At 41.9% G+C, this 25,609-nt stretch overlaps 1 protein-coding gene across 4 annotated transcripts in view; it reads left to right on the top strand.

The window, feature by feature from the left end:
- LOC110498039 (SR-related and CTD-associated factor 8) overlaps nt 1-25,609 on the top strand; it is a 43,162-nt gene that overhangs the window by 8,954 nt on the left and 8,599 nt on the right. For 3 of the 4 annotated variants that reach the window (XM_036954964.1, XM_036954966.1, XM_036954965.1), the window contains 14 exons: nt 18,890-18,934; nt 19,079-19,240; nt 19,558-19,714; nt 19,925-20,052; nt 20,277-20,492; nt 20,641-20,720; nt 20,868-20,976; nt 21,241-21,345; nt 21,558-21,676; nt 21,802-21,995; nt 22,140-22,240; nt 22,466-22,579; nt 22,790-22,946; nt 24,016-24,158. In XM_036954964.1, coding sequence (XP_036810859.1) covers nt 18,890-18,934; nt 19,079-19,240; nt 19,558-19,714; nt 19,925-20,052; nt 20,277-20,492; nt 20,641-20,720; nt 20,868-20,976; nt 21,241-21,345; nt 21,558-21,676; nt 21,802-21,995; nt 22,140-22,240; nt 22,466-22,579; nt 22,790-22,946; nt 24,016-24,158 — 1,830 coding nt within the window. The remainder of the gene's footprint in view (nt 1-18,889; nt 18,935-19,078; nt 19,241-19,557; nt 19,715-19,924; nt 20,053-20,276; nt 20,493-20,640; nt 20,721-20,867; nt 20,977-21,240; nt 21,346-21,557; nt 21,677-21,801; nt 21,996-22,139; nt 22,241-22,465; nt 22,580-22,789; nt 22,947-24,015; nt 24,159-25,609) is intronic. The other variant, XM_021574584.2, reaches the window with a different exon arrangement.

Here is a 25,609-nt window from a genome sequence, read left to right on the forward strand (position 1 = left end):
GTCCTCAACTGGCAGCGTCATTAAAAAGTACCCGCAAAACACCAGTCTCAACGTCAACAGTGAAGAAGCGACTCCGGGATGCTGGCCTTCTAGGCAGTTGCAAAGAAAAAGCCATAAGGCCAGCATCCCTGGGAATTGTGTGTAGATTGATAAGTGGAAACGGCCATTTTTAAATAAGGCTGTAACGTAACAAAATGTGGAAAAACTCAAGGGGTCTGAATACTTTTTTGAATACACTATGTTGTTTGTAGTTTTGAAATAGTCAGGCTGGCATGGCTTGATGTTCATTGGGGATGTAGTGCTGCCGAAGTGCGAGGGAGCGGCTTTCCCGCACTTTTTTCAAATTGAGAATACACCAAGCTGGTAAAATATTTCAGAAAAATTATTTCAGAAGCTGAATCAATGTCCCTCAAGATCACATGATGATGAATTTGAGTATTTTACATAACAGAACCGAATAGCATAGTAGGCCTAACGTTAATTTCTAGTGAGATTTTAGGAGCTGAAGCTGAGTAGTCGCATTTCTTTTCTCATTCGGCCAAAACTCAGCAGAGCCCGCCACTGGGCAGGATATATGCTTTGATTAAAACAAACACCATCGGCTGTAATTGCTCACGAAGCAGTAATTCAAGAACATCTAAATGTTCCCATGAAACCCCCTGAGATCAAATGATTGTAAATTGTCATTTTTGATTGACAGTGATAATGGCCTATTTTGAAATAATGTATGCCTAACTTGATGTTTGAGGGTATAGAAAAGTACATTTTCTTGAGAGAATATGTATTGCCATAGGCAGACATTGCAATTGGAGGATGAATTTAATGCATGTTATATATAATATATATAATTATATTCAACAGACTGTCGGTATAAACTTTAAGAAATTATATATTTTTTTGAGGAGATCCCGTACCTAAAAAGAAGAATGTCACTACACCACTGGTGTTCAAGAAAAGGGAAAGGGGGACACCTAGTCAGTTGTACAACTGAATGCATTCAACTGAAACGTGTCTTCCACATTTAACCCAACCCCTCTGAATCACAGAGGTGCGGGGGGCTGCGATAATCGACATTCACGTCTTCAGCGCCCGGGGAACAGTGGGTTAACTGCCTTGCTCAGGGGCAGAATGACACATTTTTACCTTGTCATCTCGGGGATTCGATTGAGCAACCTTTTGGTTTCTGGCCTAAAGCTCTAACCACTAAAAAGTAGTCTGTTGTCAGGAGATTCCTTCTAGTGATGGGGCAAACATTGCCACCCCCTTACTGATAATGGGGTTATAGATGCCCAGTTTCCCTTATTGCTCAGTTCAGGTGCCTGCATACACCATAGACATATTCATAATTTACACAGACACACAGTTTGCTCAGACAGATCCAGTTCAGAGAGGCAGCAGATTTGAGTTTAGAATGGAAAATTAATGTGTTTATGCAATAAATGTTAGTGCATCGAAGACTCGTTTGCTAGTTTCAACTCAACCATCCATCCAGTCTTCAGTCAGCTGTTCGCAAAAATAAAATCTTCATCCATAATTGTCAGTCAAAACGGAAATTGTGCCAGCCCTAGTTACATATTGGAATATTCTTTTTGATTATGTATCTTATCGTTGTGACAATATTGCAATAAAAAAATTGCGCTAGTTGGCTGTACCTGCACCAAAACTCCTGTATTTTTCCTTCCTAGCTTGTTGTCATCTTCTTTTTAAATAGGGAGCCAATTTGTTTTCAGCGTTTTTGTTTCAGCTATTATTTTTGTTGTTGCATGGGACAGCTTACATATAGTGAGCAATATGTTTGGAACGTTGAATCGCCATAAAACCCCAGTATCGAATCGCAATACATATAGAATTGTGAGAATCACAATACTTATTGTATTGCCACAGTCGTATCATTTTAATATAGTATTATGAGGTCCCTGGCAATTCACAGCCCTAATTCCTGCACACTGCACTAACAAAGGATACCTTTTTGCTAGCATTGTGCAGACATTTCAGCCTTTCAACCAGAGGAGGCTGGTGGGAGCAGCTATAAAAGGATGTGCTCATTGTAATGGCTGGAATGGTATATCAAACATATGGAAACCACGTTTTGCTCTGTTTTAATTATTCCCTTCCAGCCATTACAATGAGCCTGTCGTCATATAGCTCTTACCTCCTGTCGAAAGACTGTCGAAAGGCCGAAACCAAAGTATCATAAGTTATACTTTGCAAGAGCAGTGCGCGGGAGTTTTTTTGCAAATCTACAATGCACCTACAAATAACGTACTCTGAATGTCTGTGCCTTTCACTTCAAATTCCTGTGGATGTGCATTCTACTGCTCTACTCTTGCACACTGCTGCTCTGCCTTGACACAAGGCTCAACTTCCTCAGTAAACATCCAGCTGTAGATATGGATAAATGTTGGCATTGTAAACACTTACACAAGGGAATTTCTCTATTATTCCCAAAGCCTGGCGCATTGAATGGAAGTTGTAGTTAGTTGTATGTTCAGTCACACAATATGTTTGGGCAGGATATTTGATGCCTCAGATGCAGATATAACATCTTGTTTTGATGTACGCTAGATTCAATTTATGAGCTACTGTCAGAGCCTATACTTAGTAAGCCAATATCCGACAGCTGAAGTTATATTAGCCAGTATTGAGAGTAATGTGGGTCAAAGGTGACCTAAATATCTCTGAACCCTTGAAACATGTAGTCTACAAAATGATTGTAGTACAGCAACAATGATCAGAGTAGGCGGAGGCCTCTTTGCTTGGGAGTCTTGGTCAGTTTGTTTAGTCTTAGCAGTTTTGAAGAACTTGAAACAGTCTACTCAGGCTGAAAGATAAGCAAGATAATTTTATTGGAATACAGCATTGAGAGAAGAACCTTACATGTCAGTTAATTTATTTAACATGTATTTGGGTCTCTTCTGAATTGGTGTGATGCTGCAGAATATTAGTTCAGCAATTGTTTAGCTATCAAGTCTCAAGTTAGTCGGCTTCATAATAGTTCTAACAAATGCATAATCAGTGGCTACAGCATGAGCAGCAGATGAGTCATGCCAAGTTTCTTCCATAAGAACTATCCACACAACACAGCCATTTCAGGCTGCTTCAATTATTAGCTGACTGTAGCCATTCATACGCTTCATTACTTTGTTACTCAAAAATGTTGCTGAATAAGCACTGCATATGCTGCTCCCAATTGCTTTCATATAACCTACACCATAGTAAAATTGTGCTTCAGCACTAGGCTTGGGCAGTATCCAGATTGTCATACCTTCATTCTGACCTTGTGCCATCCCTGGATATTCGTTAATACCAGCACTGAACCCAAGGGGTGCTATTTTCACTCCAAATGTTAGCAATAATAACAGGTACATGTAAAATCCCATAGCGAATTCTAGCTAAATGCTAACGAATGCGTGCAAACATTTCATACAGTCTCTGATATAAACTATTTGCAGGACAGACATTCCAGCTCATAAAGTTATTCAAGGAACTCAAAATGCTACTCACTGTTTGCGGCACAGACAAAACGAATATTAGATGGCAAGGCTACTAAGTTAGCAAACCAAATGCACAACTGCAGAGAATTTAGCACATTTTAGAAAATTCACTTAAGTTATAAGATATCTAGCCGGCAAACATTTAGTTGTGAATTCCATACTCTTAACTAGCTAGCCATTTCACATCGGTTATACTAGCCTAATCTTGGGAGTTGATAGGCTTGAAGTCATAAACAGCGCAATGCTTGAGGCATTGCGAAGAGCTGCTGGCAAACGCACGAAAGTGCTGTTTGAATGAATGCTGGTGCCTGCCATCGCTCAGTCAGACTACTCTATCAAATCATAGACTTAATTATAACATAATAACACACAGAAATACAAGCCGTAGGTCATTAATATGGTCAAATCCGGAAACTATCATTTTGAAAATAAAACGTTTATTCTTCCAGTGAAATACGGAACCATTCCGTATTTTATCTAACGGGTGGCATCCATAAGTCTAAATATTCCTGTTACATTGCACAACCTTCAATGTTATGTCATAATTGCGTAAAATTCTGGCAAATTAGTTCGCAACGAGCCAGGCGGCCCAAACTGTTGCATATACCTTGACTCTGCGTGCAATGAACGCAAGAGAAGTGACACAATTTCACCTGGATAATATTGCCTGCTAACCTGGATTTCTTTTAGCTAAATATGCAGGTTTAAAAATATATACTTGTGTATTGATTTTAAGAAAGGCATTGATGTTTATGGTTAGGTACACATTGGAGCAACGACAGTCCTTTTTCGCGAATACGCACCACATCGATTATATGCAACGCAGGACACGCTAGATAAACTAGTAATATCATCAACCATGTGTAGTTAACTAGTGATTATGATTGATTGATTGTTTTTTTATAAGATAAGTTTAATGATAGCTAGCAACTTACCTTGGCTTGTTACTGCATTCGCGGAACAGGCAGGCTCCTCGTGGAGTGCAATGTAATCAGGTGGTTAGAGCGCTGTACTAGTTAACCGTAAGGTTGCAAGATTGAATCCCCAAGCTGACAAGATAAAAATCTGCCGTTCTGCCCCTGAACAAGGCAGTTAACCTACCGTTCCTAGGCCGTCATTGAAAGTAAGAATGTGCTCTTAACTAACTTGCCTAGTTAAATAAAGGTGTAAAGAAGAATCGGTGCCCAAAAATACCGATTTCCAATTGTTATGAAAACTTGAAATCGGCCCTAATTAATCGGCCATTCCGATTAATCGGTCGACCTCTAGTTGGTTTATACCACCCGATGAAGATGATGCCCTCCAAATGTTCAGCATAGGATATTTAGTTCATGGACAACACCATGACTTTTGACATTACAAAATGATTTAAGAAAATACTGCTCTAGGCAAGACTAGGCTATATTATCCCTCATATCCCTGTATATAATCCCTAATATCCCTGTATATTATCCCTCATATCCCTGTAAATTATCCCTCATATCCCTGTATATTATTCCTCATATCCCTTTATATTATCCCTCATATCCCTGCCAGTGTTTCTTCTATATTCATTTTGGCTCAATGACTGGACGTCTATGGGAACAGCTAGCTAACACTAGCAGCAATGTGCAGCTCCCCTCCTCCTCTACCCTTGCCACCACTGCTGGAAAAATTCCTAGTGGAAACACTGCCTTCTTCACACACCCTACATATATCCCACCTGGAGAACAAGACGGATTCTGTATCTCAGAGACAAATATCACCTGCCAGTATAGTACAGTATCAACAGCATTCCATGGCAGCACCTGCCAGTATAGTACAGTACCAACAGTATTCCTTGGCAGCACCTGCCAGTATAGTACAGTATCAACAGCATTCTGTGGCAGCGCCTGCCAGTATAGTACAGTATCAACAGTATTCCTTGGCAGCACCTGCCAGTATAGTACAGTATCAACAGCATTCTGTGGCAGCACCTGCCAGTATAGTACACTATCAACAGTATTCCATGGCAGCACCTGCCAGTATAGTACAGTACCAGCAACATTCCATGGCAGCACCTGCCAGTATAGTACAGTATCAACAGTATTCCTTGGCAGCACCTGCCAGTATAGTACAGTATCAACATCATTCTGTGGCAGCACCTGCCAGTATAGTACACTATCAACAGTATTCCATGGCAGCACCTGCCAGTATAGTACAGTACCAGCAACATTCCATGGCAGCACCTGCCAGTATAGTACAGTATCAACAGCATTCCGTGGCAGCACCTGCCAGTATAGTACAGTACCAACAGCATTCCGTGGCAGCACCTGCCAGTATAGTACAGTATCAACAGTATTCCATGGCAGCACCTGCCAGTATAGTACAGTACCAGCAACATTCCATGGCAGCACCTGCCAGTATAGTACAGTATCAACAGCATTCCGTGGCAGCACCTGCCAGTTTAGTACAGTACCAACAGCATTCCATGGCAGCACCTGCCAGTATAGTACAGTATCAACAGTATTCCCTGGCAGTACCTGCCAGTCAAATATCAAATATTTGGGGCGGCAGGTAGCCTAGTGGTTAGAGCGTTAGGCCAGTAACCGAAAGGTTGCTAGATCGAATCCCGGAGCTGACATGGTGAAAATCTGTCTTTCTGCGCCCCGAACAAGGCAGTTAACCCAGGCCGTAATTGTAATTTGTAATTTGGTCTTAACTGACTTACCTAGTTAAATGAAATAAATCACCCGCTAGTAACAGCCTGTAATGTGGGAAGTGTGGTGTTGGTTTTGGCATTGTGTAGGTATCCAGGAATCCAGCTGAGTCACGTTGGAATGCTGTTAATACTAGGTGTTGCCATGGAATGTTGTTGATACTGTACTATACTGGCAGGTGCTGCCATGGAATGCTGTTGATACTGTACTATATTGGCAGGTGCTGCCATGGAATGTTGTTGATACTGTACTATACTAGCAGGTTCTACCATGGAATGCTGTTGATACTGTACTATACTGGCAGGTGCTACGTTGGAATGCTGTTAATACTGTACTATACCGGCAGGTGCTGCCATGGAATGCTGTTGATACTGTACTATATTGGCAGGTGCTGCCATGGAATGTTGTTGATACTGTACTATACTGGCAGGTGCTGCCATGGAATGCTGTTGATACTGTACTATACTGGCAGGTGCTACTGTGGAATGCTGTTGATACTGTACTATATTGGCAGGTGCTGCCATGGAATACTGTTGGTACTGTACTATACTGGCAAGTGCTGCCATGGAATGCTGTTGGTACTGTACTATACTGGCAGGTGCTACTGTGGAATGCTGTTGATACTGTACTATACTGGCAGGTGCTGCCATGGAATGTTGTTGATACTGTACTATACTGGCAGGTTAGGCCATGGAATGCTGTTGATACTGTACTAATCTGGCAGGTTCTGCCATGGAATGCTGTTGATACTGTACTATACTGGCAGCTGCTGCCATTGGATGCTTTTGGTACTGTACTATACTAGCAGGTTCTGCCATGGAATGCTGTTGATACTGTACTATACTGGCAGGTGCTACGTTGGAATGCTGTTAATACTGTACTATACCGGCAGGTGCTGCCATGGAATGCTGTTGATACTGTACTATATTGGCAGGTGCTGCCATGGAATGTTGTTGATACTGTACTATACTGGCAGGTGCTGCCATGGAATGCTGTTGATACTGTACTATACTGGCAGGTGCTACTGTGGAATGCTGTTGATACTGTACTATACTGGCAGGTGCTGCCATGGAATGTTGTTGATACTGTACTATACTGGCAGGTGCTGCCATGGAATGCTGTTGGTACTGTACTATACTGGCAGGTTCTGCCATGGAATGCTGTTGATACTATACTATACTGGCAGGTGCTACATTGGAATGCTGTTAATACTGTACTATACAGGCAGGTGCTGCCATGGAATGCTGTTGATACTGTACTATACTGGCAGGTACTGCCATGGAATGCTTTGTTGGCATCGAATATATGAAAATGATTTGACAGTCAATGAAAGGTATGGATATAAACCTAGTGAATTGAATATCAATTTATATTTTCTAAAATATTGTTCATGTTTGAGATATATGATGCAATGGGAAAGATATAGAGAACATTGAAACTGGATATTTTGACTGGAATTGAAAGTTGATGGAGAAAGCGTCAATGAAATGTAGCCAATTGTTAGGGCTGGCACAATTATCACATAATCATGTAACCAACAATTATGGGCAATAACCTTAGTTATTTTAGGGGGGATTGTACTTTATTTTCAAGTAGATCTAGTTTATCGGATTAGCAGTTTTTCTTATTTTTACATAGTGAGTAAAGTTTGTGGCAATCATTATTCTAGCAGAACGGCAGGGTTGGGAAGAGAAGCATAATTTCCTAAAGTTGCCAACAGTCAAAACTATTAGTTTTTGAGACAAGTGTCTTCAAAGCTGTGTTGTATTTATTCTGTATTTTGTAGGACATTTTTGAGCATTACAAGCTCAAAACTTTTTTCAACAAAAATGACAATTGTGAAAATAACCGTGGCGATTTGCATGACAATTAGATAATAGCTATAATCTTTATCCAAAATTCCATAATCGTCACAGCCTTACTTGTGTTACAATTTGAGCTTGAGCCACTCCTTGATCATTCAGTTCTTGTCACAATGCCATTTTTTTATCATTCATGATTTAGGCAGTGTTCATTCACTGTTATCAAATGAATTACATGTTGCATTTGAGCTGGCTGTCTTTCAATACAGGCCTGCACTTGTCCCGCTTGCTCTCTAGCACGTAAACACACACACACAAACCCTTGCAGCGAGAAGCATCTTGAGTATACCATTTACTGCTTACCAATTGCAGCTAAATACAGTGAGGTGATTTTTCTCTTGGCACTTCTCCATGTGCTTGAGGTATATTTAGTGTCCTATTATAGCTAGTATCTACTTTTGTGTCAAATCTTGAATAGGAAACCTGTATGAGGCCTGGGTGGAGCTTGAATAATATACAGTATTCTGCAGTAGTCTACACTCAGTCCCATTGCTCCTTCTTAACCCGTTCTAAATGTACAGGAAGCAAACAGTGAGTACGGATACATGCACACAATAATACACTGAGTATACAAAACATTAAGAACACCTGCTCTTTCCATGAAATAGACTGACCAGGTAAAAGCTAAGGTCCCTTATTGATTTCACTTGTTAAATCTACTTCAATCAGTGTAGATGAAGGGGAGGAGACCGGTTAAAGAAGGATTGTTAAGCATCGAAACAATTGATACATAGATTGTGTATGTGAGCCATTCAGAGGGTGAACGGGCAAGACAAATATTTAAGTGCCTTTGAACAGGGTATGGTTTTTGTCAAGAATTGCAATGCTTCTGGGTTTTTCACACTCAACTGTTTCATGTGTGTATCAGGAACCACCCAAAGGACATCCAGCTAACTTGACATAACTGTGGGAAGCATTGAAGTCAACATGGGCGAGATTCCCTGTGGAACGTTTTCGACACCCTGTAGAGTCTATGCCCTGACAAATTTAGGCTGTTGTAAGGGCAAGTTGGGGGGGGTGCAACTCAATATTAGGAAGGTGTTCCTAATGTTTGGTATACTCGGTGTATGATTATTGTGGATAGTTGGATTAATATAGCCCCAATAGTTTGATTTAAAACGTCAACATGCTTTGCAAGAAGCGCTGTTTACATTGACACATCTGAAATCAGGCTACTTGATGGGATAAATGCAGAAAGTCTGCAATCAAAAGAAACGTTATACGACAGCGACTATGTTATTTTTGGGAAGCCTATTTGATGCTAGCATAAGGCATGTATGTACTCAGTAAGTGCATATTGACCTTCCACCACCCAGAGAGTGGTTCATCATGTACTGAGGTGTCCTAGTCATACAGCAGTCATCCCTTCACAAACTGTCACTGCAGTCTGCAGTCACAACACTAGGTTACTACCAGGCCTGTTGGTTGGAGACAGTGCTACTATGCCAGGGCTAAAGCGTGTGTGTCTGTGAGTAGGTATTACATGCCTCTTTGACAAGGGAAGAGGGGGGGGGGGGGGGGTTGAGGGAAGCCCTGACTAATTTACTCCCTGACTGCTCTTCAACCCTACCCCATGACCCTACTCCCTATACCTCTCATATACTCCCTAACTGCTTTTCAGCCCTACCCCATGACCCTACTCCCCATACCTCTAATATACTCCCTGACTGTTCTCTTCAACCCTACCCCATGACCCTACTCCCTATACCTCTCATATACTCCCTGACTGCTCTTCAACCCTACCCCATGACCCTACTCCCTATACCTCTAATATACTCCCTGACTGCTCTTCAACCCTACCCCATGACCCTACTCCCTATACCTCTAATATACTCCCTGACTGCTCTTCAACCCTACCCCATGACCCTACTCCCTATACCTCTAATATACTCCCTGACTGTGCTCTTCAACCCTACCCCATGACCCTACTCCCCATACCTCTAATATACTCCCTGACTGCTCTTCAGCCCTACCCCATGACCCTACTCCCTATACCTCTAATATACTCCCTGACTACTCCCTGACTCCATTGGAACCAGTTCAACTTGGCCCAAATTCAAGCAATAACAACACACATAGTTGAACTTTTTGTTGTTGGATTATATGGCTCCCGTCCAGATTTTGTGATGGATATAAAATTCATGTCATAGATACAGGCGTCCTTCCTAACTCAGTTGCCGGAGAGGAAGGAAACCTCTCAGGGATTTCACTATGGTGAAATGGTGACTTTAAAACAGATTTTAATGGTTGTGATAGGATAAAACAAGGATGGATCAACAACATTGTAGTTATTACACCATACTAACCTAATTGACAAGGGAAAAGAAGGAAGACTGAACAGAATGAAAATATTCCAAAACATGTGTCCTGTTTGCGACAAGGCACGAAAGTAAAACTGCAAAGAATTTGGCAAAGCAATTAACTTTTTCTCCCGAATACAAAGTGTTATGTTTAGGGCAAATCCAATACAACAAATTACTGAGTACCAATCTCCATATTTTCAAGCATAGTGGGGGCTCATAGTGGGCAAATGTTGCACAATCCAGGTGTGGAAAGCTCTTAGAGACTTACCCAGAAAGACTCACAGCTGTAATCGGTGCCAAAGGTACTTTGGTTGTTACGTCCGTACCCCAGTTGACCCCATGTGACCTCCGCAAAACCTCTTCCTGTGTGTCCTTGTCCCTTTGGCTTGACCAGCTGTATTGTCTGAATGTTGACATATAGCATGGGCTCTATTTTGTTTTCTTTGAAAAACTTTACTTCGTGTTTAGATATAATTGTATTATATTTCTGCTCGGCATAATAGGTCAGTTGTGAATAACACAGTAATACTTTCCATTAGTGTGTTTCATTTGGTTAATGACATTCATTTAGGTTTATTAGTCAACCCAGTCTTGCTCATGTCTTCAAAAATGAATGTGTACCACGATTGAAGTCTGATGAACTTGAATAAATGTCATCATGACATTTGACACGAGATCTCTCCCCCTAGCCTCGGTCTTAACTTGGGGGCGTCACTCCAGCCAGAATCATACACAGGCCCACAGAGAGTGAAAAAAAGTGTCATGTTGCATCAAATTCTATGACCATAACATTTGAATCAATATTTTGACCTTACTGTAGGGCTATTCTCAAGGGGTTACAATTACTAAATGTAACCCAGTTTGTCCTGATTTCCAACGAAAGATAAGGCCTTGCTTTTCCAAACTTAATGCACACAGAAGTTGAACCTTTGTATAAACCATGCATTGATTTTAGTGGAAGATGTTTTGCAAATATTTGAATTGTGTGAATTGGAAGTTGGCATTCAGCCATTTTGAGGTTTGAGGATTTATTCCTAGAACATGATAATGATAGCCTGGGCTAAATATATGGGAGTTTGTTGCTCCACACTAGCCTCCTGCTTTTGCTACAATACTTGACTGAAAGCAACTTAGGGAGTGAAAAACAACTCTTAGGCTGCATTAGGCAGCCCGATTTGGATATTTTTTCCATTAATAATACTTTTTTCCCACAATTTTGTGATATCCAATTGGTAGTTACAGTCTTGTCCCATTGCTGCAACTCCCGTGCAACTCCCATGACCCTACTCCCCATACCTCTAATATACTCCCTGACTGTTCTCTTCAACCCTACCCCATGACCCTACTCCCCATACCTCTCATATACTCCCTAACTGCTTTTCAGCCCTACCCCATGACCCTACTCCCCATACCTCTAATATACTCCCTGACTGTTCTCTTCAACCCTACCCCATGACCCTACTCCCTATACCTCTCATATACTCCCTGACTGCTTTTCAGCCCTACCCCATGACCCTACTCCCTATACCTCTAATATACTCCCTGACTGCTCTTCAACCCTACCCCATGACCCTACTCCCCATACCTCTAATATACTCCCTGACTGCTCTTCAACCCTACCCCATGACCCTACTCCCTATACCTCTAATATACTCCCTGACTGCTCTTCAACCCTACCCCATGACCCTACTCCCTATACCTCTAATATACTCCCTGACTGTTCTCTTCAACCCTACCCCATGACCCTACTCCCCATACCTCTAATATACTCCCTGACTGCTCTTCAACCCTACCCCATGACCCTACTCCCTATACCTCAAATATACTCCCTGACTGCTCTTCAGCCCTACCCCATGACCCTACTCCCTATACCTCTAATACACTCCCTGACTCCATTGGAACCAGTTCAACTTGGCCCAAATTCAAGCAATAACAACACACATAGTTGAACTTTTTGTTGTTGGATTATATGGCTCCCGTCCAGATTTTGTGATGAATATAAAATTAATGTCATAGATACAGGCGTCCTTCCTAACTCAGTTGCCGGAGAGGAAGGAAACCTCTCAGGGATTTCACTATGGTGAAATGGTGACTTTAAAACAGATTTTAATGGTTGTGATAGGATAAAACAAGGATGGATCAACAACATTGTAGTTATTACACCATACTAACCTAATTGACAAGGGAAAAGAAGGAAGACTGAACAGAATGAAAATATTCCAAAACATGTGTCCTGTTTGCGACAAGGCACGAAAGTAAAACTGCAAAGAATTTGGCAAAGCAATTAACTTTTTCTCCCGAATACAAAGTGTTATGTTTAGGGCAAATCCAATACAACAAATTACTGAGTACCAATCTCCATATTTTCAAGCATAGTGGGGGCTCCATTTTATGGGTACGCTTGTAATTGTTAAGGACTGGGGAGTTTTTGAGGATTAAAAAAAATTACGTAATGGAGCTTAGCACAGGCAAAATCCGAGACGAAAATCTGGTTTAGTCTGCTTTCCACCAGACACTAGGAGATGGATTCACCTTTCAGCAAGACAATAACTTAAAACACAAGGCTACACTGAAGCTGCTTACCAAGAAGACAGTGAATGTTCCTGAGTGGCCCGGGTTACAGTTTTGACTTAAATCTACTTGAAATTCTATGGCAAGACCTGAAAATGGTTGTCAAGCAATGATCAACAACCAATTTGACAAAGCTTGAAGAATTTCAAAAATAATAATGGGCAAATGTTGCACAATCCAGGTGTGGAAAGCTCTTAGAGACTTACCCAGAAAGACTCACAGCTGTAATCGGTGCCAAAGGTACTTTGGTTGTTACGTCCGTACCCCAGTTGACCCCATGTGACCTCCGCAAAACCTCTTCCTGTGTGTCCTTGTCCCTTTGGCTTGACCAGCTGTATTGTCTGAATGTTGACATATAGCATGGGCTCTATTTTGTTTTCTTTGAAAAACTTTACTTCGTGTTTAGATATAATTGTATTATATTTCTGCTCGGCATAATAGGTCAGTTGTGAATAACACAGTAATACTTTCCATTAGTGTGTTTCATTTGGTTAATGACATTCATTTAGGTTTATTAGTCAATCCAGTCTTGCTCATGTCTTCAAAAATGAATGTGTACCACGATTGCAGTCTGATGAACTTGAATAAATGTCATCATGACATTTGACACGAGATCTCTCCCCCTAGCCTCGGTCTTAACTTGGGGGCGTCACTCCAGCCAGAATCATACACAGGCCCACAGAGAGTGAAAAAAAGTATCATGTTGCATCAAATTCTATGACCATAACATTTGAATCAATATTTTGACCTTACTGTAGGGCTATTCTCAAGGGGTTACAATTACTAAATGTAACCCAGTTTGTCCTGATTTCCAACGAAAGATAAGGCCTTGCTTTTCCAAACTTAATGCACACAGAAGTTGAACCTTTGCATAAACCATGCATTGATTTTAGTGGAAGATGTTTTGCAAATATTTGAATTGTGTGAATTGGAAGTTGGCATTCAGCCATTTTGAGGTTTGAGGATTTATTCCTAGAACATGATAATGATAGCCTGGGCTAAATATATGGGAGTTTGTTGCTCCACACTAGCCTCCTGCTTTTGCTACAATACTTGACTGAAAGCAACTTAGGGAGTGAAAAACAACTCTTAGGCTGCATTAGGCAGCCCAATTTGGATATTTTTTCCATTAATAATACTTTTTTCCCACAATTTTGTGATATCCAATTGGTAGTTACAGTCTTGTCCCATTGCTGCAACTCCCGTACGGACTCGGGAGAGGCAAAGGTCGAGAGCCATGTGTCTCCGAAACACAACTCTGCCACTGGTCGCTTAACCACGTTCACCAATGTGTCGGAGGAAACACCGTACAACTGGTGACCGTGTCAGCGTGCATGCACCCGGCCCGCCACAGGAGTCGTTAAAGCGCGATGGGACAAGGACATTCCAGCTGGCCTAACCTGTACGCCACCTCATGGGTCTCTGAGCCAATTGTGCGCTACCTCATGGGTCTCCCGGTCATGGCCGGCTGTGACACATCCTGGGATTGAACCTGGATTTGTAGCGACGCCTCAAGCACTGCAGTGCCTTAGACCGCTGCGCCACTCGGGAGTCCCCTCATGAATTGCTTTTTTGACCAATCACGTTAGATCTTTTTCAGAGCTGATCCGATTGCTCAAAAGACCAATTAGTGGAAAAAAAGATCACAATTGGTCTGCCCATATAAACGCAGCCTTACTGTGTTGTAGTGATGGGGGAATACATCGATGCGGTTACATATCGGGATATATTATTTTTTACAAGATAATTCATTTTGATATTATTGCAATATTACTTTTGCTCTAGTTGGCTGTACCTGCGGCAAAACTTTGCATAGCTTGTTTGCCATCTTTTTAAATAGGGATCAAAACTTGTTTTCTCATGGCTCTCTCTTGTACCTCTACAGCAGACATGGTGAGCAATATGTTTGGAACAGCAAATCGCAATAAAATCACAGTATCAAATCGCAATACATATACTATTGTGACAATCGCAATTCATATGGTATCGGCACCTAATTATCGTGATAAAATTGTATCGTGAGGTCCCTGGCAAATCCCAGCCATACTGTGTTTGCATTGCATTACATGTATCAAAGTTTTGAAAACCCAAGTACAAGTTTAGAAACCCAAGTACAAGAAACATTGGCAGGATTGACCAAAACAAATGTAATTTTTACATTCCATACAATCATTACAGCTTAAACTAAACTCCCTTTCATAACTTTCTCACTGTATGTTGCGTTGCTGGGGTGATTGTAGCCATCTGCCCCTCAGGCTCACTGACACTGAACCAGTTTCAGATGGAGCTATGAGCTCATCCAGCCTACATGTTATCTGCTTCATTGGTTTGCAGTTATTTCAACGTTTTAATGGCCTATGGAGATTGTAGTTTAACAACATACCTCAATCATATAGCTGAATTGTTATTTAGCAGCTGTGAGCAGTGTCTGTCTCAATTTTGCGATACTTGCATTCTGTCCCATTCAAAGCCCTCCCTCAATGTAGCCTAGCTATTCTACATGGCTACCCTGTTGGGAATTCCACTCTCTGTTCTTATGCATTTCATGTATTTTTTTTATTATTCTGTGATGTTCCAAGTCTTTTTAAATATGTGTGCCTCCTTGTCTTTTTTAGCAAGTGAAACCAACCAACCAAATATTAGGCCAAACTATTGTAATATGATGTCTAGCAGCTCTGGGAATGGATGTGAACTTGGTTGTGGAATGTGTGCAGGTTACTGAGATGTGTATTTGCTGTCACAGTCTTGGAGATGATCTCACAGTGCGGTATAAACCTACTAGCTCTAACTAAGAACAACATGCAGGACAAGGTATCCAAGTATTAATTACTTGGCACTTTGTTATAGCACCTTTGTGCCCAAAGTGCTGACACTGTTATACATGTTTCTCAAAGTATAGACAACCTGTTGAGGTAATTTTGTCTTACAGTGATAAACTGTAGTCTGAATTATACTTTAAAAAATCTAACAAACAAAGCTGCACCTTTTAAAGTGGCCTTTTATTGTCCCCAGCACAAGGCGCACCTGTTTAATCAGCTTCTTGATATGCCACACCTTTCAGGTGGATGGATTATCTTGGCAAAGGAGAAATGCTCACTAACAGGGGTGCAGTGGTGGAAAAAGTCTAAAAGTATTTGGTTTTAAATATACTTAAGTATCAAAAGTAAATGGAATTGCTCAATTGTACTTAAGTATCAAAAGTAAAAAGTATAAACCATTTAAGATTCCTTATATTAAGCAAACCAAATGGCACAATACATATTTTTTTATTTTTTGGATAGCCAGGGGCACACTCCAACACTCAGACATAATTTATAAACAAAGCATCTATGTTTATTGAGTCCTCCAGATTAAAGGCAGTAGGGATAACAAGGGATGTTATCTTGATAATTGTGTGAATTGGACTATTTTCCTGTCAAAATGTAATGAGTACTTTTGGGTGTCAGGGAAAATGTATGTGTAAAAAATACATTATTTTTATTAGGAATGTAGTAAAGTAAAAGTTGGAAAAAATATTAAATAGTAAAGTAGAGTACAGATACCCTAAAAAGCTGCTTAAGTAGTATTTTTTTAAGTCTTTTTTTACTTAAGTACTTTACACCACTGCAGGGATGTAAATACATTTGTGCAAAAAAATTGAGGGAAATAAGCATTTTGTGCATGTGGAACATTTGATTTATTCTCATGAGACATGGGACCAAAACTTTACATGTGGTGTTTCTATTCTTGTACAGTATAGTACCATAGAGTAGTCTGTACTCCTTACTGTGATCTGGAGAAATAAGGCAACTTTAGCGCCACATGCTGGCAGTTCTAGTGCTGATCTCATGACCCCAGTTATCCCATATAGCCCTGTGGTCCACTTTGACTTGATGCGCTTGTATGTTTGAATCACTTGTTTTTGCCCTCATACAAGCTATTGAGAGCTTTCACTTATGAAATAAATGTTGCACTATATACTTTTTTAGTCTGTAATAAGATGGGTAAAAATGCTACTGTGAGTATAAAGATGGTAGAAGGGATGCGTGATTAGATCATAGGTCTAGCCTATTTTTATTTATTTATACACCAATATGAGAATATGCCTTTTGCTTCACCACACAGGGGGGCGTTCACTGATGTTGCACTATTTACTTTTTTATTCTGTAATAAGATGGGTAAAAATGTGTAAGACAGACATCACAGTGTCTTTACACAGCGTTCACTGATGCACACTGTATTATTGATTCCTATTGGCCAGAAGCACAGTAGTTGAGCACTGGTGTCCCATGTAGCTCAGTTGGTAGAGCATGGTGCTTGCAACGCCAGGGTTGTAGGTTTGATTCCCACGGCGGACCAGAATGGGGGAAAAACGTATGAAAATGTATGCACTCACTACTGTAAGTTGCTCTGGATAAGGGCGTCTGCAAAATGACTAAAAATGTAAATGCTTTCCTACATATTTTCATCCCAGCAGCACTGCAGTAAACACACCACTTGCTGTGAAGGGACAGGTGTAGTGCATCATGAGTTGGCAGTAATCTATTACAATCAATTAGAAATACTCATTAGTTCAAACCAATAATGATGTTAATATCTCTATTATTTGCTAATGGCCCAAAATATGTTTCCATTCTCTCCATTATTATTCTCTTCTCTCTTTTTGTGGTGTGATAATTCCTGTGAAATGATTCTGCCCAATAGCCTACGTTCTGTGGAGTCTTCAAATACACATGCTGCATAATGTTTAAGGCAGCATTGCCTACCTCTCGCCATACTTGAGTCATCCCAAAAGTGTTTGTAGTCCCCATCTCTCCTTCCCATGTTACCAGGATATAGCTTAAATGCTACAGCGACAATTAATCAAAGGAATGAATTACTCTGTAATCTGGCGGAAGGCAGCTGATGTCACGACTTCCGCCGAGGTTGGCTCTCCTGCCGTGCGGTGGAGAGAGCCAAGCACCGCTGTCGGGCGGTGCTCGGCGGTCGTCGTCACCGTCCTACTAGCCACTACCGATCCCTTTTCGTGTATCTGTTGGTTTTGTCTGATTGGTTGCACCTGTGTGTTGTTTAGTTAATTAGTGTCTGTATATAAAGTAGGTTGTCCCACCCTTGTTTTGTGCGGGATTGTTTATGTTGTCATTTATTTCGTCTATCGGTGTTTTTGTGTTTCTTATTCTCCGGTTAGTCTGTTATCCTGTGTTGGATAATTTCACCCTGTGTGTGTTTGGGTTGACCGTGTTTGTTTTGTTCACCGGAGAATAAAACTTTATATCGCTATCTGCTCTCTGCGCCTGATTCCATCCACCTTGATTAGACGTGACAGCTGAGAACATGGCTTGAATGCAAAGGAATTAATTACTCTGTAATCTGACGGAAGGCAGCTGAGAACATGGCTTGAATGCAAAGGAATGAATTACTCTGTAATCTGACGGAAGGCAGCTGAGAACATGGCTTGAATGCAAAGGAATTAATTTTGTAACAGTGCATATTGCATTGAGTCAATGCCAATGAACGTATAACAACTATTTTTCGAGCTGTGGTCATTAGATAACTGATTCACACTATGCAAAAATCAAGTTATTGGGTTCTCCAGTGTTTTCCCTTTCAAGGAGCGAGAAATAACTAGGCTGAGACATCCAAACATATACAAGTCTATTTATATCATTGTTAGAAAGAAAAACATGAAATCAATTCAATTCCCCGTCAATTGTTTTGTTTTTGTGTTGGAATTAGATTTATCTCAAAATATTTCAGTATTTCACAAAATGCTTGATTACTCAGCTGATGGAGTAAAGCAGCTCTAATGTGGATACTTCTGTGTTATGTGATTTTGTTTGTGTCACTTGACATGATGGAATTGCTCATGGTTTCACATACTGCTGTTGATAATGCTATAACCGCCATCTTTGACCAGTTTCAGGTCTTTGTCTCCAGGGATGCTGTGGTTGTAGTTTTGGTGGGGTATCACAATGTCTTTTCTTGTGTTTCTTCTCTTTCAGTACTACAAACATGTTGTCCAGAGCGTGGAGAAGTTTGTTCAGAAAGTGAGTTTATTTTGGTTTCACCAGTCAAACTGAGTCAAGTAGAATAAAAAATCTGTACTACGCAAATCATGTTTTGGAATTGTTTGCCACTCATTTGCCCATCACCACAGAGATGCTAAACGCTCACCTTTTTGTGCAATCCAGTGCAAGCCAGAGTACAAGGTCCCAGGCCTGTACGTCATGGACTCCATCGTGCGGCAGTCACGACACCAGTTTGGCCAGGACAAGGATGTGTTCGCCCCGCGCTTCAGCAAAAACATCATCGGAACCTTCCAGCACCTCTACCGCTGCCCCTCAGATGAAAAGGTGGGTCACAGTGGGAACAGAGACGGCTCTCTCGGTTTCTCTATTCAGAAACACTGTTCTAGTTTACCACCTTCTATTCTACCTTTGACTACACATCCTCTATTGTTGTTAGTGATAGATCTGATCTGTAGCATTGTTTGAAAAACGTTATTATTCAGTGTCAGTGGGGAATGAAATCAATGAATATACTATTTTAATACTCCACATTTGTAGAGTATACAGCATCAACTTTAGGCGGTGACTCATTCGCTGCAGTGGTCTTGTTTTGATTGAGTGGTTGTGTGTGTCAGTCTGATCTTCCTTCCGTTGTGTTCCAGAGTAAGATTGTCAGAGTCCTCAACCTGTGGCAGAAGAACGCCGTCTTCAAGAGTGACATCATCCAGCCGCTGCTGGACATGGCTGCAGGACTACCCCCTCCCAGTGTCACCCCTGTCATGACCAGCAGGGATGCTCCGGTCAACAACGCTACGCCTGGTCAGTCACCCAACATATAACATGCATACACATTCAGCTCTATACTGACACCTGGTGGCGAAATACAGTCCTTCTCCTGAACTGACACAATGTTCTGAGGCCTTTTTTTGTGACCAGGCATTGCTCTCTAATCAACTTCAATTGTAGATGTTTGTTGTATTATTCATATTGATTTCTCATTATGGATTTTCTCTGTGTGTTTGTGTCCAGGTACCCCAGTGACCCCGGCCACTCCAGCCAACATCGTGTCCAGTCTGCCTGACTGGGCGTCTCAGTTTTCCAACACAGACACTGTAGCTGCTGTGGCCCAGATCCTGCAGAGTCCACAGGGACAACAGGTCAGTATATAGAAGATCCATGGTCCTCAAACAGTCAATTTAACTCAACATCAAATTTGAAGCTCAGAGAATGACACTGAATGTCTCTTTGCATCTTTAGTTTTGTTTTGACTTTTACACTTGTTGAGTCTGTGTTCTGACCTTTCTGGTGCTCCTTCCTTTCCAAATGACCAACTAGACTTTTTGTGCATCATTCTCTATGGCTGTCTTTATCTGTGTGACAGCTCCAGCAGCTGGTGCAGAGTCTGCAGATGCAGCAGCAGAAGCCCCAGCCGTCTCTGCTGCAGGCGCTGGATGCAGGCCTGGTGGTCCAGCTGCAGGCCCTGACGGCCCAGCTCACTGCTGCCGCCTCAGCCAACCCCATGCACCTCAACCCCCTGGACCAGAGGGTTTCCTCCTTCAACAAGGTGAGGAATCAAGGCCACAGAAATGGAGTGGAAGTAAGTCCCCGTGATATTAAGGGTACATTTTTTTTAATTGTTAATGCCCATTTGTGTGTGTTTTGTGTGATGTTGGTAACTATCTTCTACTACGTGTGACGCTCAAATCTATGTTTTAACGACAATCGTCTTTCTCCATTTGTTGCAGAAAATGTTGGGTCATTTTGACTTTGGGAATGATTCAGAACGCTCTGAAGAATCCAAAAAGGACTCGCAATCATCCCAGATGTAAGCATGTTTTTTTTATCTACAAATCTGAGACCCTGCGGAATATGTCACAGGTTCTGTGTATGGACTTTCACTCCCCACTACCTGTGTGACGCACAGCATTTAACTGAACTCTTGACCCCTGTCTGTCTCCCTGTTTCCCTCCAGGCCCATGGTGTCTGACTCCATCTTCCACCAGCTGGCAGAGCAGCTGCAGCAGCAGAACCTAGAGCAGTTACAGAAGCAGCTCATGGAGCACCAGCAGCACCAGCAGAAGGTACCTACACAACACACACCTTCACAGACACCCTTAGTCCCTTCCTTTACGGCCCACCCTATCCATACCGGAGCACTAGCAGCACCAGCAGAAGGTTGCTACATCACCTCTATATGCACAGGAATTGACTTCCCAAAACAAAGCGGCCCTGGTTCCTTTCCGAACCCCTACCTGTTTAATTTCCTACTAATTTCCCATACATTCGTCTCTTGAGACCATTGTGAGGAAAGTAGCTAGGACACTAACCAATCCGGTATTTATCAGGATGGAATCTTTGGGTCTGAGAACACACCCCAGCAGAGCAGCAGCCAATCACAGCACCCGGAGCCAGACAACAAGATTGATGACTCCATTGAAAACCAGCAGCAGGTAAGCCTTTCTTCCCTCACTGACTCATGAACTTCTCTGTGACTAAAACGGATATATAACTGCAATTGTAAGAGCTCTGTGGTAGTTGTATTTGTAAGTAGAGCTCTGTGGTAGTTGTATTTGTAAGTAGAGCTCTGTGGTAGTTGTATTTGTAAGTAGAGCTCTGTGGTATTTGTAAGTAGAGCTCTGTTGTAATGATGCCTGTGTTATAGGACATGGACATGGACCTGGATGACGGGCCAGAGATGGACGAAGAGATCTTCGAGCCAGAGGACAAGAAGTCCAAGACGATTGACATACAGTCAAGAACACGGTCCAGGTCACGATCGAGGTGAGTATGGACCCATTCTGAGAGAAAGCGTCCACAAGGCATCTTGAGACACCTTGTAGAGGCGCATGTTGATTTTACCACAACTGCTGGCATCAAACTACCTTCAAAATAACCCTCTACTCTAGATCTCCCAGGAAGAGACGGTCCAGATCACGGTCAGGCTCTCGGAAACGGAAACATCGCAAGCGATCGCGGTCACGCTCCAGAGAACGGAAGAGGAAGTTGTCGCGGTCCTACTCCAGCGAGAGACATGCCCGCGAGCTAGAGAAAGAGCGTCAGAAGAAAGGACTGCCTCCAATCCGATCCAAGTTTCTCAGTGGTAATACCAGCACCCGATTAGCGCTTCACTGACCTTTTAATGTTTTAGTGTATCACTACTCCAAACTCCAATCTCCTTTTACTGTTTATCATCCTTGGTACCTTAAATGTGTTCTAAGCCTCCATCTCTTCTGTGTGTCCCCAGTGTGCAGCACCACTCTGTGGGTGGGACAGGTAGACAAGAAGGCCACTCCGCAGGACCTCACCAATCTGTTTGAAGAGTTTGGTCAGATTGAGTCTATCAATGTAAGTAGAGCACTCGCTGTCTGTCTGAGCTTGACTTCATTAACTGGTGCTCATTATGTGGGTACGCAAGCTCTGTCACCTCTGACCGGAGGGAAATATTTATTATCTTGACAGTCCACTTTAAAGGACTCACCCGTTGCTCTTTAAGCCAGGCCAGGCATTTCTCATTAGCAAGTTCTGACCATCTGTCTTTCTGTACATCCCTTTCTCACTCTCATTCTATAGATGATCCCTCCCCGTGGCTGTGCCTACATCTGTATGGTCCACAGACAGGATGCCTACCAAGCCAGACAGAAACTCAGCACTGGTTCACACAAGATCGTCTCCAAGGTCATTAAGGTAAAGTCTGGCGTGATGTGATTGCCACTTCACTGCGGTTAGGGTATGTCCTCTGTGTGTGTTAATGTTTTTAAATCTCTTGGGTGGCTCGCTAAGCATACCACTGACCTCATAGCAACCCAGCCGTTACATATTTCCTACTCTCCTGTTTCTACTTAAATACCCTTGATATTGCTGCTCTTTCATGTATCCGCTGACATTTGTGTTCAGATCGCTTGGGCGCTGAATAAGGGAGTGAAGCAGGAGTATAAGCAGTTGTGGGACATGGACCTGGGGGTCACCTACATCCCCTGGGAGAAGGTCAAGCTGGACGACCTGGACGGCTTCGCTGAGGGAGGCATGATCGACCAGGAGACTGTCAACGCCGGTGAGCAGACGCAGCAAAGGACACAGGCACACACAGAAATTAACACTACGGGTGTTTCTCAATATGCATACTACCGTGCACCACACTCATGCTCCAAGTGCATTCTCAGAGGACATTCTCTTGAGAATGCATAAAACATTCACTACTGTATTACCTCACGCTGCACCTCTCCATTCACTGGACCTTCTTCCGGCCAGGACAATGGCAACAATAGAGACGACACAAGATATACACAAAGCTATCAGCTAGCTAGATGTGAATCGTAATAATCTAACCAGATAGTTTAACAGGCAAAAATGATTTAAAACTAATGCCATACAAGGTAATTCGTTGTGGCTATCTAGCCAGCTAACAGTAGTAGCTAACCAGTAAACATTAACCCTATTAACTTGGGCTTGCGTTCTATGCACACGACAGTGGGTATTGTAGGCAGGTAAACATGCCAAAATGAACAGAGTATGTATTAATGTATCAAAATAAAATATTGTAGTCAGGCAACATATGAGATGTGAATGGGCAACATTTAATTCAGTCGGTTTATTTTCTAACTTCAGCTTAAATAATTGATTTCAATAAATGTTTTTTTTTTTTACATGGTTGCATCATATTTCTGTGGATACTTTCAGTTGAAGCTTGCATCGATGCATGCTTCAAAATACTTACCAACGGAGTACGCGTCCAAATAGCGCACAGTTTCACATACTTTGATTTGGACTCATACTCCGACCCTAGTATGCATTTTGAGAAACACTCTCATGCTCACTCATATATATATATATATATATATATATATATATATATATATATATACACACACACTAGACAGGCACAGAAATTACAAGCCCAACACTACTGCTCACTCATAAACAGGCGTCACACACTCACATTAACTCTCTGAACACCAACCACAAATATTTACTGCCGTTTGGTTATTTGGAGTTTATCAGAGTAGGAAGTCCCACGGAGAAATATAGTACTGGAGAGATACAGCCCAGCAGGTCAAAGTAAATGTAACTGTGTCGTACAGTGAATTTTCTTCTCTAACCCCCTCTGTTTTTCTTAACTGTAGAGTGGGAAGCAGCCAAAAATGCACCAGAGCCAGTGAAGGAAGCGGTGAGCCAGGCTGTTAGCACTGAACCCATGGCAGCCACTAATTCCCAACAGACCCAACAAAAGGCCTTCATCCAACAAGTCTCCATGATGCCTGTGCAGGTACCCAAACATCTAATATAAAACTAGAGTTGTGTGTTTTTGTGAGAAAGCGTGCCGGAGGGTGGAACACCCACTGTGAAATTCATATCAATCAACTCTTTACAATTCCCATGCACACATGATGTGGCTGTGAAGTTGGTTATTTTACAAAATAACTGTTAGGGTACAAGTTGATCACACATGAATTCACTGGGCCCTTCACGTTTCTATGGTTCCTCTCCCATTTCCTTTGTACTGAGTGTCTTCCGTGGAGCCAGTCAGTCAGTGATGTGAAACTGAACACCATAAACTTCCTGTGATTGGTGCTAGCTCCTGCCCTGTCTATGGGGTGCTTAGCCTCAAGTATTCAGTCCTTTGTGACGGGGTTGATAGGGGTTGTTCAGTGAATGCAGGATGCACGGCCTGTGTTTGTTTGCTCGTGGGTGGGCCTAATGAGAAGGGTTGGCTCAGTGGGTGGGGGAAGTGTTTAGGCTGGGGATTAGTATACAACTCAGCTCAGAGAAAATCACCTCTGTCTGAGTTAATCTGTCTACTAAACTCATTCATGCAATTTACCCACACACGCCTTATTCAACTCGTCAGTCAGATATTTAAGTGATAATGCCGGTGTTTGTAGAATATATTGGCATGGGTGTTGTTGGCACTTGCCAATATATCCTCCAAACACCGGCTTCGAGGGCATTATCACTTTTATACAACCGGTTACCAACATATTCAAATATTTATTGACATATTTTCATAGAATTTATTTATACTATTTCATCCTTCCACAAGATATAGGCCCGACACAATTCTAGGGTTGCTACCCAAGCTGGATGGTCGTTCGTTCTATCGGTTAGGTTGCCAGAGAGGGGACACCGTCGTTCAGTCTTTTTGTTCTGAATCTGTGGATGCAACCCAGTCGTTCGTTCTAAATGTTCCATTGCCATACTGGTTGGCAACGTTCTTATCCCTTGCTTGCCAGCTAGCTAACTACGGCTAATTTACGGTCACTTCAAAAAGCCAGAATAACAGCAAAGTAGCCGCATTTGTTTAAGCTGTTTTCTGGTGACATTTATTTGCATGCATCAATAACAATGAGCTAATGGGGCGCTATTTCGCCTGCCAAAGAAAATGTTCTCACTCATCAGGACACTGTTGTTCAGAGGAGCTAGCCAACAACACAGTGAACACAATCACTTCAAACTGAGCTGGAAAGACTACAAACTAGCTACACTTCGTTTTACCTTTCTTTGTGTATATTCATAAAAATTATGCCAGCTGATTCATGATTTTGACTGGCTGTGAAATGCTGCCTGCCTGTGTCTCGTCCCGACACGTTATTTACTATGAGACAGCTTGAGATTGAATTTCAATATTGAAACAATGTTGCAAATGTCGGAGAGACAGGTTTATACAAATTTCCGCTGTTGATAACTAAATGTTAGTCTAAAAGAAATGTGAGATAATGT

The sequence above is a fragment of the Oncorhynchus mykiss genome, chromosome 19, assembly GCF_013265735.2.
Source record: "Oncorhynchus mykiss isolate Arlee chromosome 19, USDA_OmykA_1.1, whole genome shotgun sequence".
Classification (NCBI taxonomy): domain Eukaryota; kingdom Metazoa; phylum Chordata; class Actinopteri; order Salmoniformes; family Salmonidae; genus Oncorhynchus; species Oncorhynchus mykiss.